The sequence below is a fragment of the Onychostruthus taczanowskii genome, unplaced genomic scaffold (assembly GCF_017590055.1).
Source record: "Onychostruthus taczanowskii isolate IOZ18803 unplaced genomic scaffold, ASM1759005v1 scaffold21, whole genome shotgun sequence".
Taxonomy (NCBI): domain Eukaryota; kingdom Metazoa; phylum Chordata; class Aves; order Passeriformes; family Passeridae; genus Onychostruthus; species Onychostruthus taczanowskii.
The window spans coordinates 6,605,428-6,622,217 of NW_024499351.1; the positions used below are offsets into that span (position 1 = coordinate 6,605,428).

Sequence of the window (16,790 nt, forward strand, 5' to 3'; positions counted from 1 at the left end):
TTCAATGACTACATGAATCTGATACTTTCAAGAACAGGCTGGAGAAATTGTTTTAGATTTGCTAGAGACAAAACCAACCTGTTTTTTTTGTAAGACAGTCAAAAATCCTATCTAAAATCCCTTTTTTGTTGTTTTATGAACTGCAAATCATCTAACACACCCTACTGGCCTTATCCTTTCAAGTTTTACTTGATTTATTGTACCAATGATAGTAAAATGAGCATTATTTTCCCATGAATGCACAGATCTCTTAATCAGACATCTGCTTTTAGCTGATTACCAGATGTTAGCTCATTGCACCTGGGACCAAGGATGAAGAGGAAAAACACAATAGTATACACTCTGCAACACAAATGTACACAAAAAAGATACAATACAATTGGAAAAAGGAAAGGGAAAAAGGGGAAAGCTATGGCTGCCTACTAATTTATCTTTAAAAAAAAAAAAAAAACAAACACAAAAACCAAAACCCAAAAATGACAGTATTATCTCGATCCATAGACATATGAAAGAAAGTCCCACAGATTTTGCCCGACTTAGTAAACTAAATCAAGAAATATAAATCAGTCCTTGCTAGAGAGCTGTTGTAATCAAATAAGAGATTTGCTGCTACTCTTAAAACTACCTAGAGGGTTATGGAGTTAAAAGAGAAAGCAAATTAAGTTTCAAGAAGAAAATCAGTAAAACAGAATCTAGAAACATACAGAAAATCAAAGCTTGAAGGACACCAAGAATGGGCTCACATCAGAAACCTTCCCTTGCCATGCAGACAGCATGTGCTCACCAGAAGGTGATCTGAAATGTCACACATACCAAATTCAAAAGTGGGCAACTGGAAAGGACGAAAACCTTCTATTTAAGATACACTGTTTAAAGAAAGTACTTGTAAGCAATTTCCAGAAAGGAACAACTCAATTCCCACAGAAAGGTGCCATTCTCAAGTCAAGCATAATTTTCACTTTTTTCTCATCCGTTTGGTTCAATTCACTTATTTTTTCAAAATTCTGAATTTTTTCAGATACCATTTCTATTGCTGGGATAAGTCTTCTAATCAACTGTAAGGACTACAGATGAAATAAATTAACAACTAAGTGGAGGAATGCAGTAGACAGCAGGATAAGGATCCAAATGTAACACCTGAGACTAAGTTTTCATGAAGTATTTTGGAATTACAGTTCTTTAAAACAAAAGCAAAAATTAACAGATATTGTCCCTCTTCTACACCTTCCCTTACTACATTTTCTATTACATTTTCAATTTTACCTGAAAATTCTGAACTAACCTCCACCAAACCTTTTCTACCTTGATCTTGCTTGACTTTGAGGAAAACTCTTGTACCCAAACCACAACTGAAAGACATGTCAAACAGCTGCATTTTTCCTTCACCAAAATGCACCTTCGGATACTGTTACCCAACTGAACCATCAGAAATTTACTTTTCATATCATGTAAATCCAAAGTTAAATGGCCAATCAGTTCAGTATGGAAAAGATGCAACATCACAGTCCTAAATTACATTGATATGCAATTTAAAAGAAGAACCTTCATCCCCAGTAAATTACGCCAGATCTCTACATCTAGAATGTGGCCTTTGGAAGAAATACGTTAAATGTACTGTCGACCTACTCAAAGACTACAGCTTTGTGAAGCACTGTGCCAAACCGAAACTATTCAGCATACTATTCCCTCCTATAGTCAAAATATGTCATGCTGTGTTAATCCTTACACTAAAAATCATAAATACTAACTTAAGGATTGCACAGACCTCAAACACCACATACATATTTGCTAATTTAAAATGTGACATAGCAATTAAATCCAACTTTAATTTCACACAAGTTAAAACTGTTTTCCAGAAGTTTAGCAAATTAATCCTTGCTAAAACAAATACAGCAAAGTGTAACGCACAACCTTTTTCAGAACACCAAAGGATGGTGTTAGATGGTTCTTAGGCTTGGTTTTATTAAGTTTACAACAAGCACATTTCTTAGTACCTTGTTTGAAGTAGTGCTTCCATTGGTGTTAGGCGATCCTGCAGCTGCCGTGACACCGCAGTCAGCAGTGATGCACAAGCTGTGCTGCATCCTGCCAAATCTTCATCTTTTACATAGTTCAGCAATACAAAATACCAATACACAGATCCTGCATTAAAAAATAATAATTATTTCAGGTGAAACATGATATAAATATTTCATGGAGAAAGCACAACTTGAAGGATAATCAACAGAAGTGATCATTATCTAATGGTCTGAATACAGACTAGGAGATATTCTACCCCTTCCCCTTTCTTGAGAGGCTTCATTAAGAATCATTCTGCAATCATACATTTCTACAAGTTCTTCCAATTCTCTTATCAACTAACACATAATTGAAAGAAAAAAGGGTTCCCAAGAGACAGCTTTGCACACTTCCTTTATTCTTCCTGCGCACAATCATCAAAATGCTCTTGATATATTAAAGTGCTTGGCTAGGGGTTCCAATCTCATCAGAGCCAAGCCATACTCCAAAGCCAACTCTTTCCCTCCTTTCATCATCTGGTTCTGGTTACTGTCTCCTTAATCTGTATTTGCTGGAGGCACCGCTTCCATACAATTCATTTCTGGGAGCACAGCACTGTGGTTCTGTACAGAAACACAAACTTCAGCTTCCTCCTTCTCCTTCCCTCCCTGTGAATCCCATACCCTCTGTAACAATGTGTTATGTGTTTTGACCTGGGTAGTAGTACAACAAGCCTTTTGGAATGCAAACTAATTTTTCTGTAAGGCTCATTGGTGATGCCAAGCTAGAAACAATTCAACAATATCCTTGTGTGAAAAGCAGGCCTTGCCACCCAAAATACAAGGGTGAAGTCATCTTCCCATTCCATCTGGCATTCCAGATGCTTCAACAAGGTGCTAAGAGACCATTACACTGCAATGTATGTAAGGAAGAAATTTAATTTAGTTAAAATTTCCTTGTAGTGCAGAAGAATCAGAAGTGTAATGCTAGTTGGACATCATTTGGATAGCCAAGTTTCCTGGCTATCTCCTCATTTTAAAAAACAACAGACCACCCTGACTGTCACTTATGTCAACAGAATCTTTGTTGCTAAACATCTTTCAGAATATTAGAAAACTTACTTAAGTTCTTCAAAAATGTCAGCCTTCACACTCTGGTTTAAGCAAGCCTATTTGCTTAAAATTCCACCAACTGCAAACGTCTACTTCATAACCAGACCACTCCAAGGAGCATTTTGTACTAACTGAGCAATTAACTCATTCTAATTTCACAAGAGAGTCCAGGAGAACTCGACAAACAACAAATGCACCGTGTATGTTTATGACAAGAAACACTGTATACGTACCACCTGTGGCAGCAGCAGGCAAAAGAGGCATATTGTCAAGTAAAGCTTTTAGAAGAACTGATCCAAACCCTTGTTGACTCGGGTCACACCTGCCGTTGCTACAAAAAACACAGACACTTTAACATTTAAGGAAGTAAGAATGAAGAATGAAATCTCCTCCAGGAGACGACGCTGAAAGACTGGTGTTCACCCTAAACACATATTTCCTGAACAGAACATCTACTGGGTCTTGTTGCTTTATGAATTCAATGGCAAACAGCAACAAACAAAATGTTCAGTTCAGAATGCATGCAAATCCCCGAACTACATGTAAAAAAGAAATAAACAAAAATAAATATATGCAAATAACTAGCACTGACCTGATGCATAGCGCAAGAAATCGTGCACATTTGTGAGCTATGCTCCGCCCAGCTTCAAAGAAGCAAACACGTATAATATCAGAGACACATTTGCGTGTTTTAGAAAGCAAACTGTCATTTCCTTCCCTTGAGCTGTGAAAACAAGTTGCATACTTTAGAGAATAATATAAAACTCTTTTTTTTTAAGCAAACTGATAGTGAGAAACAGCGATGATAATTTGAACATAATTCCTCCCTTACCTGCCAGGGCCATTTGAATACACTCCGGCCAACCAACAAAGTGTGTCGAGTACAAGACTCTGAGCATGTTCTGTAGTCAGACCATCCTCTGTCTTCTTGCAAAGAGTGGTGAGCAGCTTCTCATGGAACTCTGAAAACTGTAACATGGCACACCGCTGAACTCTGGGGAGGCGGGGAAGGAAAGAAAACCAGAATTAACCAATATGGCCATTCTCCAGCTTTGTATCCTGTCTTTGGAGCAGCAAAAAAAGAGAATGCCAGATGAAAGCAAAAGCAGTACACAAGCATATGCAATACTTTCTGTGCACACATTCCCAATCATCCCACTTTCTGCTCACAGAACTTCCTACACTACAACAGATCTAGCAAACTTCTATGAAGTTTTTCCCCCCATTAACTTTTCTAGCAACTTCTAAACCTAAATAAACTTTGACCATCTACACAACTCCTATCAACTGTTTGCAAATACCTCTTTGCAGCCTCGTTGACCTCTTTAAGCCCATTACAGTCAGTGCCACCACTGCAGGGTGGCAGCTAGTAATACACTTTAAATACTGTATATTATACTGTATCTTGGTCTGCAGTACCAAACCAAAGACTTCAACCACTTCTGTTTTAGCTAAATTTGATTCTAAACTTTTTGACAAATAATATCATTTCTGCTGTACGAAACAAGGCAATGTAGAAATAGAAAGGGAAGATGCTTTCTTAAAAAAAAAAATCTTGTTTTAAATAAGAAAACTTATTTACATTTGCCTTTTGACATCAGGCAAAAAAACCCACTCCACATAAAATTTCATGCATGGTGTTATTCTACCACAACTTTCACAGCATAGTGCCCTCTTACTTGCAATTTACAGGATTTTCCATACAAAATTAGCCTATGAAATAACAACTTGAAACAGTATCTTGACCTGAGCTATTTCAAGAACTAAGCTTTTGATGAGAAGCATAACTAAAGCTAGTATTTCTTCAGAATTAAAAAACACTACTAACCTTTCCTTTGAAATTGAAGTTTTTTTAAATCTTCGAATTGTTACAGAGACTTCTTGAAGTAAGTCACAGCCTCGCAGATTATCTGATTTTCTTGAAGAAGTAGTGGCTTCAATTTTGCTAGATGGCTTTTCCTTATATTTTTGGGGAAAATAACATTCATAAATCACATTGGTTCTGATTTATTTTTATACCTTGTTCAGTGAAATGCAAACAGTTTGCTAAAATCTCTCAGTTTGAGCACTATACCAAAATAAAAAATTTTTATTCACTAATTGCTTTAATATAGAACAATACACATGCACACACACTCATCTTCACAGAAGGATAAGACCTATCAAAGACTGAAAGTACTCAAGGGAACAGAAGTTTCAAAAACAAGTGTTCAGGATGTGAAAGTGGCAGAACAGACCTTTTCAATTCAAGCGGCACAAAAGAAACAACTTAAGAAATGTTGAACTCTAATTCTTGAAGGTGTCAACACAGTGTCACCTTTTTAGAAAGTAGTTTTTAATGGATCTTAATTCTGGTAACAGCTGCTTTGTTTTCAGATGACATGAATCATACCAAGTCTACGACTACCAAACGTATCTTCCTTGGATATTCATTACCTTGCTTGCTGCAACTTTTGCCAACAATGAAGCAAGTGAATGGCCCTTGTTCGTCTGAGGTTTTAGAGGAGCTATTCTAACCACTGGTCTTATGCCACCATTGCAGATTTCTTCTGTTCCTCTGTCATTCACTGCTTTGACATGAATTAAAAATGAACGATACTTGCCACCAGCCATGCCTAAAAGCAGAGAAGAAAAAATGAGGAAGGAGAATTTGCAGTTTAAATAGATTGTAAGTTATAAACAGAACAGATCAACTATGTTAATTACAGCAGTTTACCATCCATTTGAAACAGCACCTCACTATGGTGTTACACAGCAGAATTTGTCAATGTAAAAATAAATAATAAACCTATGTCTGACTACAGAAGCATGAGATGGACTTCAGTCACACGGGCTTCAGGCAAATAGTATAATAAACTGGTTTACCTTTAACAAGCTTTGGACTTGTTAGTGTCAACATTCCAGCATGTCCTGATAGATCAAGTCCAGTAGCCAGCCATACTGGACCACAAAGTATATCTTCCTTGTGCTCCTCCAGAAATGGACACAATCTAAGACCTTACAAAAATATAAATAATATGGATCTGAATTAGCCATAATTAAGTCATAAAATCTGATCATTTGCATGGATTAAAAATGCACCATGTCAAACTCTGATCACTAAATACATATAACTTTACATTAAAAAAGACTTGAATTTCACTTTTAAGACATTTTCCAGTGAAATCAATTAAGGTAAATGACAGTTTTAAAACCATTTTCAGTTGCATTATATGGATTAATATATATCTTGACTGGCTTGTAAAAGCCACAAAATACACAACTGATGAAATAAAGAACCAATATATACAGAGGCACAGTCCTTACTGGGTCGTTACTGAAGCAGGACAACACTGTTTAAAAACAAAACTAATAATAAATTTAAAACAAGGACGGCTTTCTTTCTTCAATAGGATATACAAATTACTAAAATCATCTTCCCTCATCTACTGCTCCTTTCTCAGCATCAAACACCTCCTTTCAGCACTTTTATCTCCCCTTTGATCCTTCCCGTCATCCTTTCTAATCCGTCCTTTCTTGGAGTCATAGGGTCATAGAATGGTTTGGGTTGGAAAGGACCTTGACAGTCATGCTCTAGATAAGGCTGATTACATGAGAGAAAAGAAGGTGTAAAGTAAAACTGTTGAAAGGACCAAGAAAAAGATCCATCGCTCTAGAGCTGAGTCACTCCAACTGTCACATTTTAGTCCGCAGCTCTCCTCACTGAGACCCACTCAATGCTTTCACAGGCTGAGATATTTTGTGGAAGAGTGCTAGTTAACAATAAAGTTATAAGAACAGGCACAGTGTGATGTGGCCTAGTTATGAATTCTTTATGTTCTGTTCCTTATTGGTTTACTGCAGCAATCTCTACAAAAGCCAGTTATGCAAGGGGAAAATTATATTAAAACTAGCCAAAGAAACAAAGTAAAATACTGCTGAAACAGGCTAGCAATTTAAATTAGAAAGGTGCCATATCAATCTACTTGATTTCTAAATTAAAATAAACATTTATCTGCTTGTAAGCACCAAGCCTCTCTAGTAGTTTAGCACATTTCTGGTGTGTTTGTGTTAAACTTTCAACTCATACAGCAAACAGATAAAAGAGAATAATAACCTTGAAGACAGCTGAGAAATTACTCTATTTTGATGTCTGAGAAACTTTTGCAGAGGAATTCAAATTTATCATTAAAACAAGAAAAAAGCAAGGTCCTATTTTAAGTAAAGTAAAACAAGATCAATAAAACTTACATTGTGGTTCCTCTACATCCATATACTGCATTTCTTCACTGAATTCTGCCAGTCCTGGTTTTCCATTTCTCTCCACTTCTATATTATGAGCTGGAGATAAAGGAAATGCGATCTGTCTATCTACTGCTGCTTCTGGAAATAAAAATATTAGTATGATTTCAAACACTGCTCAAAGCTCAGGAAAAACAGAAGTGGTAGTTTTCATAGCAAAATTATCAACCTTCTGCCCACAGCAGTATTTCTAATACAAACCCACAAGGATACAAAAACATGTTTTTCATATGGATTGAAGTTGCAGCAAATACTTAAAAAACCAGTATTTCTCAATGACCTGTAAAGAACTTGTTTTGTTTTAATACTGCCCAAATTCTTTTCCCCTAATAATCAACTCAGATTTCTCCTAAGCAATTAGATTCCAGTATTGAAAGTTTGATAATTTAAACTTAAAATAACTGGATTGCTCCTGCTGAACATCAAACATTATTTTGGTAATACTTAAACATAGCCCTTTTTCCAATTAAATGGATCACATGAATTATAGATGAAGAGGACATGCAAGCAAATTAACGAGAAGCATATACAGTGAATTAACTGCCAGACCAAAGCCATTAATTCCCAACCAGAAGAATTATGCCTCTGGCCTTCCCATTACTACATACTACATATTTAACTGTTTCCAGAGCTCCTGTCATACAAAAAAATGACAATAAATTCTGCCCTGCACATCTTCCCTACGTCTCATTATCTTACAATTTTAGTTCCTTTCTCTCCTCCTCTGGAAGGAGAGAAGTTGGGGGGAGGGGGGTGTGGGGAGAGTTAATCTAATTTCAGTCTGAGGTTTTTATACATTTCTAAAAGCCAAACAATGTTGAATATTACTTCTCCCTAGGACTGCAATATTTTGGTTAAGATCTACCACATATATAAATTACCTAGCTTTGTCTTCTCTTATAATGAAATCATTAATGTCTTATTATTTTGTTCAATGGTGCAAAGAAAAAAGGCAAATGTCATTCAAGTCCTTTTCCAAAACTCAAGAAATTGAAAAAGGGAAGGAAACAACTGCAATGCATTTACACTTGGAGAAGATGTTGGTTAGTTGTGGATCTCCAATCCTATGAATAAAAAATAAAAAAGACTTTGCCAAGGCTGCCTTGCAGGTGCTCTCACATTGCCCAGACCTTTCCAGACTGCCTGACCCCACATTTGATGCCTTTTCTACCTTGTAACATAAAAAAGCAAATCCAGTATACTACATGCAAGGAAGTGAAATGTCATTTTCTGGAAGAGCTCTGTCATGTCTTCTGATCAGTGTGCTCTGCTGAAAAGCATTCACAGAGAGCTCTGGCAATTTAGTTCACAGCTAAATCAAATGTCTCCAAGGAATTACCAACTCATGAAATTGTTTGCTCAGAAGTGTTTAAAATTGAAGCATTAAGAAAAATAGTTTAGCTTTTCTTCTATTGTTTTGTTCCACAGGTGAAGATTTTCAAATTAATTCTGACATCCAGATCTACAAATGGACTGAAAGCATTCTGAAAACAAAGGTTGCATTCAGGAGAGGAACATGGACAATCTCTTATGGTCTTTTCTTTGATAGAACAAATTTCTTCTCCATGTTAAAATTTAGGTTTTACAGCAAGGATTTAAAAAAATGAAGAAACTGAAAGAGCACCTGTTGACTGCTGTCCTGCAGTCACAGCTAGCACTTCTGTTAAATCTGAACCATCTCAAACCCTAAAAAGAATAAGTGCTTCTCTAACAATATTACTATGCTAGAATATTTTGTTCTTGGGTTTACAACCAGTTTACAGTATTTAAGAGAGCATCTCCAGCACACATTTTTTTGTTGTTAAACACTGGGGGATGCTACAGAGAGAAGTTTTATGAAAGTATGTTAATGATCTTTGAAATGCCTATATTCCTTTTTGAAATCTGCTGTTACTCTTGGCTTTAAGTGGGATGGTCTTACTTAGCAATTGAAAAAACAGGAAAAGAAAGGAAAAAGGGCTTTTATGATCACGCTTGCTGTTCTTCTCAACACAATTTATATCCAGCGAGCAATTTAATAATGTCTGACAGCAAGACTTCTCTGAAATAGCCAGAAGCTTTTGAAAAAGAGGTGGCCAGATGAAGATAAGCAATTAATGCCTCAATAAAAGGAGGTGCAGCATGTAATACCTTCCACGCCTAGTAGACAAGGCAGCAGGACATGAAACAAATGATCTCACCACAGGAAAATCCCAGTAGAGGCACTTCCACATCAAAGAACTGACTTTTCAATTTATGCTACCCCCTCACAGGTTCCCTGAGAGCTAGTAAGATGCACAGTCCAGTTAGGAGTCTTCCCAAGGCAAGATCGTTCCTAACTTTGGTCTACTCTGTCAAAGCTGCAAGAATAAAAGGTGAAATCACGCTGCAGCTTTCATATAGCTTAGTCAATGAGCCAAATGATGAGAGAATTCCCAAGGAAGGTATGGCATTTTTTACTTCCATCAAGAAAAGCCTTGTTATTTTCTCACTGGCAAATAATCTCCTTCTGTGACTTGGAATAATTTAGTTTTGTTTTTTTTTTTACTACATTGAGACCTTAAAAGAGCACCATTTGCTTAATCAGTCAATCTCTAGGACGGTTTACAATTGACAACTTATTTTTAATGACTGTAGGATTAATGCAGTACAGACTTATAACTGAGTTCAGTCTTTCTGAGCTATGTACTTTTATTTGCATAAATGTTAAGATTTTGAAACTGTTTAGCCAGTTTGTCTCCCCAATTTACATTCAAGTATAGCTGAGAAGAGCCAATGATACCAGGAAACAGAATAAATCAGTAAAAGTGAAGCACACAATTACAAGCAATTTTTCTCATATACATCACAGAGAATAATGAGTTTGAGAAAAGAAATAATGTTTTGAAAGATATCCTAGTTTTTTCTTACCATTGACTTTCCCTAAGCCTGGAGCTTTATTTTTCAGTAAAGTCACTTGAATCTGGGGAATGTTTGTGATGTTTGAATTCAAAACAAATTTGAAATCCACATGTCCAACCATACAGGCTTTTGGTAGAACTAGTTCAAAGACATGCTCATCCCAGCTGTTGCTGTCAGGAAAAAAGAAGACAATGACCCAGTGTAGAGAGAAAAAACCCATCATGCAGGCAGCATCACACAGTCCATTCTGCATCTATGCACACTCTCTTTAGCAAGAAGAAAAACTTATTTTGCTAGTTGACATTCATATGAATTTCTGAAAAAGTCTTTCAAACTTTAAAGCTTTCAAGATAACCACATTAATTTTGTGAAGATTACAATGCCAATTGACATGACAGAGAGAAGCAATGTTCACATAAAAGCAGGAATGGAAACATTCCCTATTATCTTTATCGCAGTACTGTTTCCATATTGCTATAAATATCACTTACTTCCATGGAAAAAAAACAAGCACAACACTACAAGAAAATCTATCAATTAGTGAAGTGTATGAAAGAATGATCAGAGGTATCTACCTTGTAATCTCTTTCAAGTTGCCCTTATCCATTGTTTAACACTCAACAATGTCACTTTCCAGTGGTACAAAATCAACATACAGGAGACCCAAAATAATATGTTCAAAGTATTTTTAAAGCACATTTGATAATTCATAGAGGATGAAAAGTGCTTCTTACCAGGTGCACACTCAGAAGCCTGTGCTGTGCAAAAGGGTGCAGCTTTCTTTTACTAAGTCACATTTTTGTTTTGAAGACAAGTTTGGTTCACACTAGAAGTGTAACCTTGAGACAAGTACCCCTTGATGATCCACTCCACAGTTTGATACACTGGGGTTTGCAAAAAATAGTTCAAACTGAAGAGCAATGAAAATAAAACTAATTATGTGTCAATTGTCCTGTTTGTGTACATTTTTAAAACTAACCGAACTTCCTGATCTCCTTAATTTAGCAGTAAATAATTTTTTAAAATATAACTTTGCTATACTTATTTAGCTGTATAACTGAGAACACTAAGAAACTGAGGATGCTGCTATAAATATTTTTGAGACATCTTTCTAACATCTAATTCACAAATAGGTATTTTAACTTCAATAACATGCTACACATAAAGTATTGTGCAGAAAACCATTTTAAAATAGATTAAGGAATGGTGCAAATGTGTTTATTTCTTTACAGTAATATCCTTGATGGCCAGAACTCCTTCAGGAACATGTAATACAACTTAAAAAAGATTTCAGGTACAAGTAACGAAATGGCTCGCCAACTTTTCAGAGCTAGCAGCACAGAAATGCAGAGATTTTGAAAGGAAAGATGGGTACAAGCAAGAGAATTTGTGGTTATGATTCAAGAAGGAACAGTGAAGAATTTTCAGCTAACCGTGCAAAGAACACAGGTAAATAAAATATAATGAAAATTTATCCCACTGTTCTGGAGGGAAAAACCCCTAAAATCTCTGTTAGCAACTGCAGCAATAAATATTTAGAATTGCTCATGCCTTTCCTCTAGCTTGGAGGACACCTAATCCAGTGCCAAACAGAGAGATGTTTGGGGGTGGTTTTTCATATCATGCAAAGCATGGACTAAGTGAGACACTCAAAGGAGCCAGACTTCTGAAACACTAAGATTCTGCTCATCCAGTTTTAGTTAAAGATCTGGTACAAACCCAGAAATGAATAATTTAATAATAAACCACTTTGTCTGCAGCAGTCTTTTGTAGTCTACGTGTTGCATACAATGCACACAGCCATAGTGAATTACAACTGTTATTTGTCTACCCCAGAAATCTATTTTTGACAGAATTGAGCAGCGGATCCCCAATGGGCACATATGGAATAAATCTCCATGAAGGTCTCACATTAATCCAGCAGTTATACCTCTGACAATAAACGTCGCAATCTACTTCTGTCATTAATTAAAAGACTCCACTTTAAAGTTTCCTTTTAATATCTCATAGGTTGCTTTAAGTACATCCTTTATTCATGTGCAAAGTTTCAAAGTAGCAACCAAATTAATTTACTTCCTTGTTATAGTCTCATATATTAGCACATCTATCCTAAATAGATAACCTAATGCAAAGTTTTTTAGGAACTCTTCTACCTTTGAAAACCTTCTAAATCTATAGCACCTTTCGAAAGAAAAACATACAATCCATGTGGTGTTCTAAGCACCAATATACCATCATTCTCAACTACAAGATTATTTTCCAACATACTTTTTCATTCCTTTTCTAGAACATCTGACTGTCTGATCTTCCACTACAAGTGAACATCATTATCTAGCTCTTCCTTCTTTCATATATTTTCAACTAAGTCACCGTAAGATGACTACATCCTACATAAATTTGAGATCAAGCCAGGAAACTCAGATGTCACTGTTTTATCCATGCATATTAGGAATTCATGTACCTCTCTTTTAAGAGTTAACCTCATTTAACATTTCAGTTACATTACACCTGAGGGGACAATACTGATATTTAGATAATTCACAAGGTAAACCACACTCTCCTTTTCTTTTTCTTGGCGCACAATCTTTTTAAAATAACAAAGTAAGATTGTAATATAATGCCATTTTCTAAAATACAGTTACAGGATTATCTCTTTATCTATTTGAGAAACAAAAGAATTACCATATCAAATTGCATTACTCATCCATCTAACACTGTAACCCCACATCGTGATAGATATCAGTATGAGGCACTCAAAAAGGAGATAAAAGGAACCTTATATTAAAGACCAAAAAAATAATCCAGAAATCAATCAGTTATTCTTCCCAGATAACTTTTACTTAAGAGCTAACATGGCTTTCAATCTTAAGACTCTTCTCTAAGAACAAAGGGACTGTAATTTAATAATTTTCATCATGAGTCATATAGCAGCTGTCAAAGATTTCCAGTACTAAACCAAAACTTCTAACTTTTCCTCCTTACAACCCTGTTTTATTTAGCAGCAGGCAAAATTATTTTCCTCTAATGAAAAATATTCATAAGCTAATTTTCCACTTATCTCCTTCCAATTAACAGCTATTGCCTTCACTGCTTGCCTCCTTGTAACTTCATATTGATAGCTTTTTACTTTGCAACTGTTGCTGAACACATTTGGATAATCAATAGTTTTAACAAGAAGTTATTTTGCAAGGAACCAACTCCCTTCCACTTGCTACATACAGAATATTTGACTTACATAAAGCAGAACCACAGGTTAAATAAAGGTTTTAAAGCCTCTAATGCATTGCAAGTTTTCAATTGTAGCTTATGAATATTTATGCAAAGCATATCCAACTCCTGTTATGTGTCAGCCCTGGGAATGCCTGCATCTATTACATGTTTTCCCACCTGGAATGCTTCGTTATCACATGCTATCTTTCAGTTATTAATATGACATGCTTTTTTTGCCCCACACATGACCTCTAACTTCCCTAGCACCCCTTGGCTATTTCATTATTTTCACTCTATGGCTATTTCAAGTCTACATGATAATCTAAATGTTAAACCTCACTGGAATAGACGTGTAGCAGTCTGACCTAAAAATCCTGTAGTATCTTACACATGTCCCTCAATAAAACAACAAAAAAAATTCTATCTATACTGTATTTCTCCAACCATTTTTCACAAAAAAAACCTACGCAAAGCTACATCAGGTAGGTTTTAAGCAATCCTTCAAGGAGACTGCAACACTGCTGTAGTCATATTTAGAAGGCCAGAGGAATCCCAAGTTCTCATGTCACATGTGAAAAATTAAGTCCTGCTACACATACTATCTTGGAGCAGTTCATTTAAATGAAAATACTGCCTAAACCTTAGCACTACTAGGGTTCTGGAGCGGTTTAAATGTTTCATATGTAAAGATTTAACTTGAATAGACATAAAGCCAGATTCTATCTTAACATTTTAAAGTAAATTACAATACTATTTAATTTAGGACAACTAATCAGTCACACTGGCACCCAAAGTTTGCATTTTCTGATTAAATAATGTACTAAAAATGTGTGTATACGTAAGAAGAGTAAATCAGACTTTTACAGAAACTATGAAGAATATCTGTAATTCTGGCAAATGTGCTTGTCTATTTATGTAATGCGATGACCACATTTGGCAAATAAAACTCCACCAATTCAAAACCTGACTTTTCAATTTGTCTCAAGGTCCACTAAAATGCCTCTGGCAATCTCACCAACACCGGTAATGCAAACTGCCAAATGGGGATTATCATCTTTGCAAACACATTCTTAAACTTGTTCACTAGTTAAAAACAATTAAATTGCAAGAAATTTGTGGTTGTACAGCTACACCAGCTGGTTAAGCAATGCACACAATTCCTCGTGCACTGTTCCCCTCTGTACCTGTCCGTCTGCAGCTTCCAAGTCCGAGTGTGCTGAGCTGCATCCCCGTGGTGCTGCTGGTGCAGGTGCTGAGGGTGCCGCCTTTGCTGCTGCTCCTGCTGGACTTCCACCCAGCAGGGAGGGACAGTGGCTGAAAACCGAGGTGTCAAGGTCTCAAAACGGGTCAGTTCCACCAGGGATGTCAGTGTCTCAAGGGAGAATGGCTGGTCCACCAAAAGATCAACTCCTGAATAATTACAGCACATACATCCATTACTACATAGATATTTTTTCCAGAACATCCTATAAAAAATACTTTGAAATACATAAGAACTGCTATAGGCAAAATTAACTACAAGTCATATGAAGGTTTCTTAGTTAAAAAAGAATAATAATAAACTCCCCAACCCCCCAAAGTACCACCCTAAACAAACAACACAAAACAACTACAAAAAATCCCAACACAAGCAACCAAACATCCCAGCCTTGAAGCTTGCATCCTTTGAAGGCAGTTCACTTAGAATAAATTTTCTAAATACTGAGAGCTCTGAGCAGGCTGTCTGGAATTCAGCCAGAGGCATCAGGAATAAGTAATTAGCCAGCTATACTTTGAAGATGTAAAGCTGATTAAACACTTTTTTAATATCCCTACTGACTCAGATAAAAAAATTATTTCATGAAAACAGACAAACAGAATTACTATGCATTTTTATCACTGTTTAAAACATTACTTTGGCCTCTGATTATCAATATTGACTTGTTTTATGGTGGATTACTAGAATATTGTAGCTTAAATAGGTACTCCCAATTTACCTTAGAAGAGGGATAAGGGAAAAACAAACATGATTTATGTTAAGCACTTAAAAGACACTGGGCCTGGACAATTATTTTGTCTTTTTGTCTTTATATTCATGCCTTGTATCAAGGAAACAAGGATATTAATTGAAGTATTGAAAACAAAAATATCCCAGGAAGTCAAACACCTAAAGGAACTGCAATAGAAACTGAAAATTGATAATCAGATTTCCTCAGACACACAAAAACCCTAACCAACCCAAAAACCCCCAACCAAACCAAAAACAGAAAAAAACCCAAACAAAACCCAACCAACCAACCAGCCAACCAAAGAACTCCCACCAACCAAACTTGAGGGAAAATAAGACATGCACAATGTATATTTTCTACTATTTTGAGCATTCTCTCTTAAAAATGTGTTTTGAAGGAAAAGCTTCTACTTGTAAAGAAATAATGGTTTTCAAAAGGAGAAAGTTTGCTACCTGACTGCTACTGTCACCACTCGGGGTGAGGAGATAATAATGCACCAACACAAACACCACCCTCGCCGTAAAGCCCGAACCAAGAGAGTATCTTGAAAAACAATCCAGGTTGACTTGGAGGTGAGAGGCTTGGACAGGTAATAAATTCACTCTCATTGCAACTATAATAATTTCTACTTTTCAATTTCAGAGGCAGGAAAACACCAAAGAAATTAGAAATGCTTTAGAAATTGAATTTCAATAATACAGCCAAGACCAGTACTTTTTTAACTGCCAAATGTGAACCTCATTAGCTGGATGACACTGCAATGAGAAGTGAGATCATTGCTCAAACTGTACAACAAGCCTATCTTTGAGCAGACTGGATTTTTCTGCTTCGTTCTCCTTCCTCCTCCAACAGAAACAAATCCAAATTCAGAATATTCATAGCAACCACATGCATGTAATCAATGCCTAAAACTGTAAAATTAAGGACTTAACTTTCCACTGCTGTCAAGTGTACTTGGCTTCTTTTAAAAATTACAAGACTTTTATTATATTCTAACAAAGTGTTATAACAAGACAAAGTTCTAACACCAAACTTGAAAACAGGCTTTAAACTGGGCAGGAAGACTAATATTCTTTTTTAACTCACTTTGAAAAAAGGCATTATTTTAGATTACTTCACCACAAAAAACCCTCCATTCCTTAAAAGGAAACAGTAATCTATGATTACTATAAGATTAACTTATATTCTCTTAAAACAATAAAATTTAATATGCATCCATGTTGCAAATTCAGGCTAGAAAATAAAATGCAAGAAACACATTCTAGAATGCAAACAATGGAGAAAAATAAATGCACAAAACCTACAATATAAAGGAACAATG

The 16,790-nt window shown here is 35.9% G+C and overlaps 1 protein-coding gene across 9 annotated transcripts in view; it reads right to left on the minus strand.

Moving 5' to 3' along the window:
• BIRC6 (baculoviral IAP repeat containing 6) overlaps positions 1 to 16,790 on the minus strand; it is a 173,479-nt gene that overhangs the window by 118,987 nt on the left and 37,702 nt on the right. For 8 of the 9 annotated variants that reach the window (XM_041404125.1, XM_041404122.1, XM_041404124.1 and 5 more), the window contains 10 exons: positions 14,666 to 14,891; positions 10,281 to 10,441; positions 7,341 to 7,472; positions 5,976 to 6,107; positions 5,547 to 5,725; positions 4,939 to 5,069; positions 3,943 to 4,104; positions 3,703 to 3,834; positions 3,344 to 3,441; positions 1,995 to 2,142 (listed from right to left, as the gene is read on the minus strand). In XM_041404125.1, coding sequence (XP_041260059.1) covers positions 1,995 to 2,142; positions 3,344 to 3,441; positions 3,703 to 3,834; positions 3,943 to 4,104; positions 4,939 to 5,069; positions 5,547 to 5,725; positions 5,976 to 6,107; positions 7,341 to 7,472; positions 10,281 to 10,441; positions 14,666 to 14,891 — 1,501 coding nt within the window. The remainder of the gene's footprint in view (positions 1 to 1,994; positions 2,143 to 3,343; positions 3,442 to 3,702; positions 3,835 to 3,942; positions 4,105 to 4,938; positions 5,070 to 5,546; positions 5,726 to 5,975; positions 6,108 to 7,340; positions 7,473 to 10,280; positions 10,442 to 14,665; positions 14,892 to 16,790) is intronic. The other variant, XM_041404121.1, reaches the window with a different exon arrangement.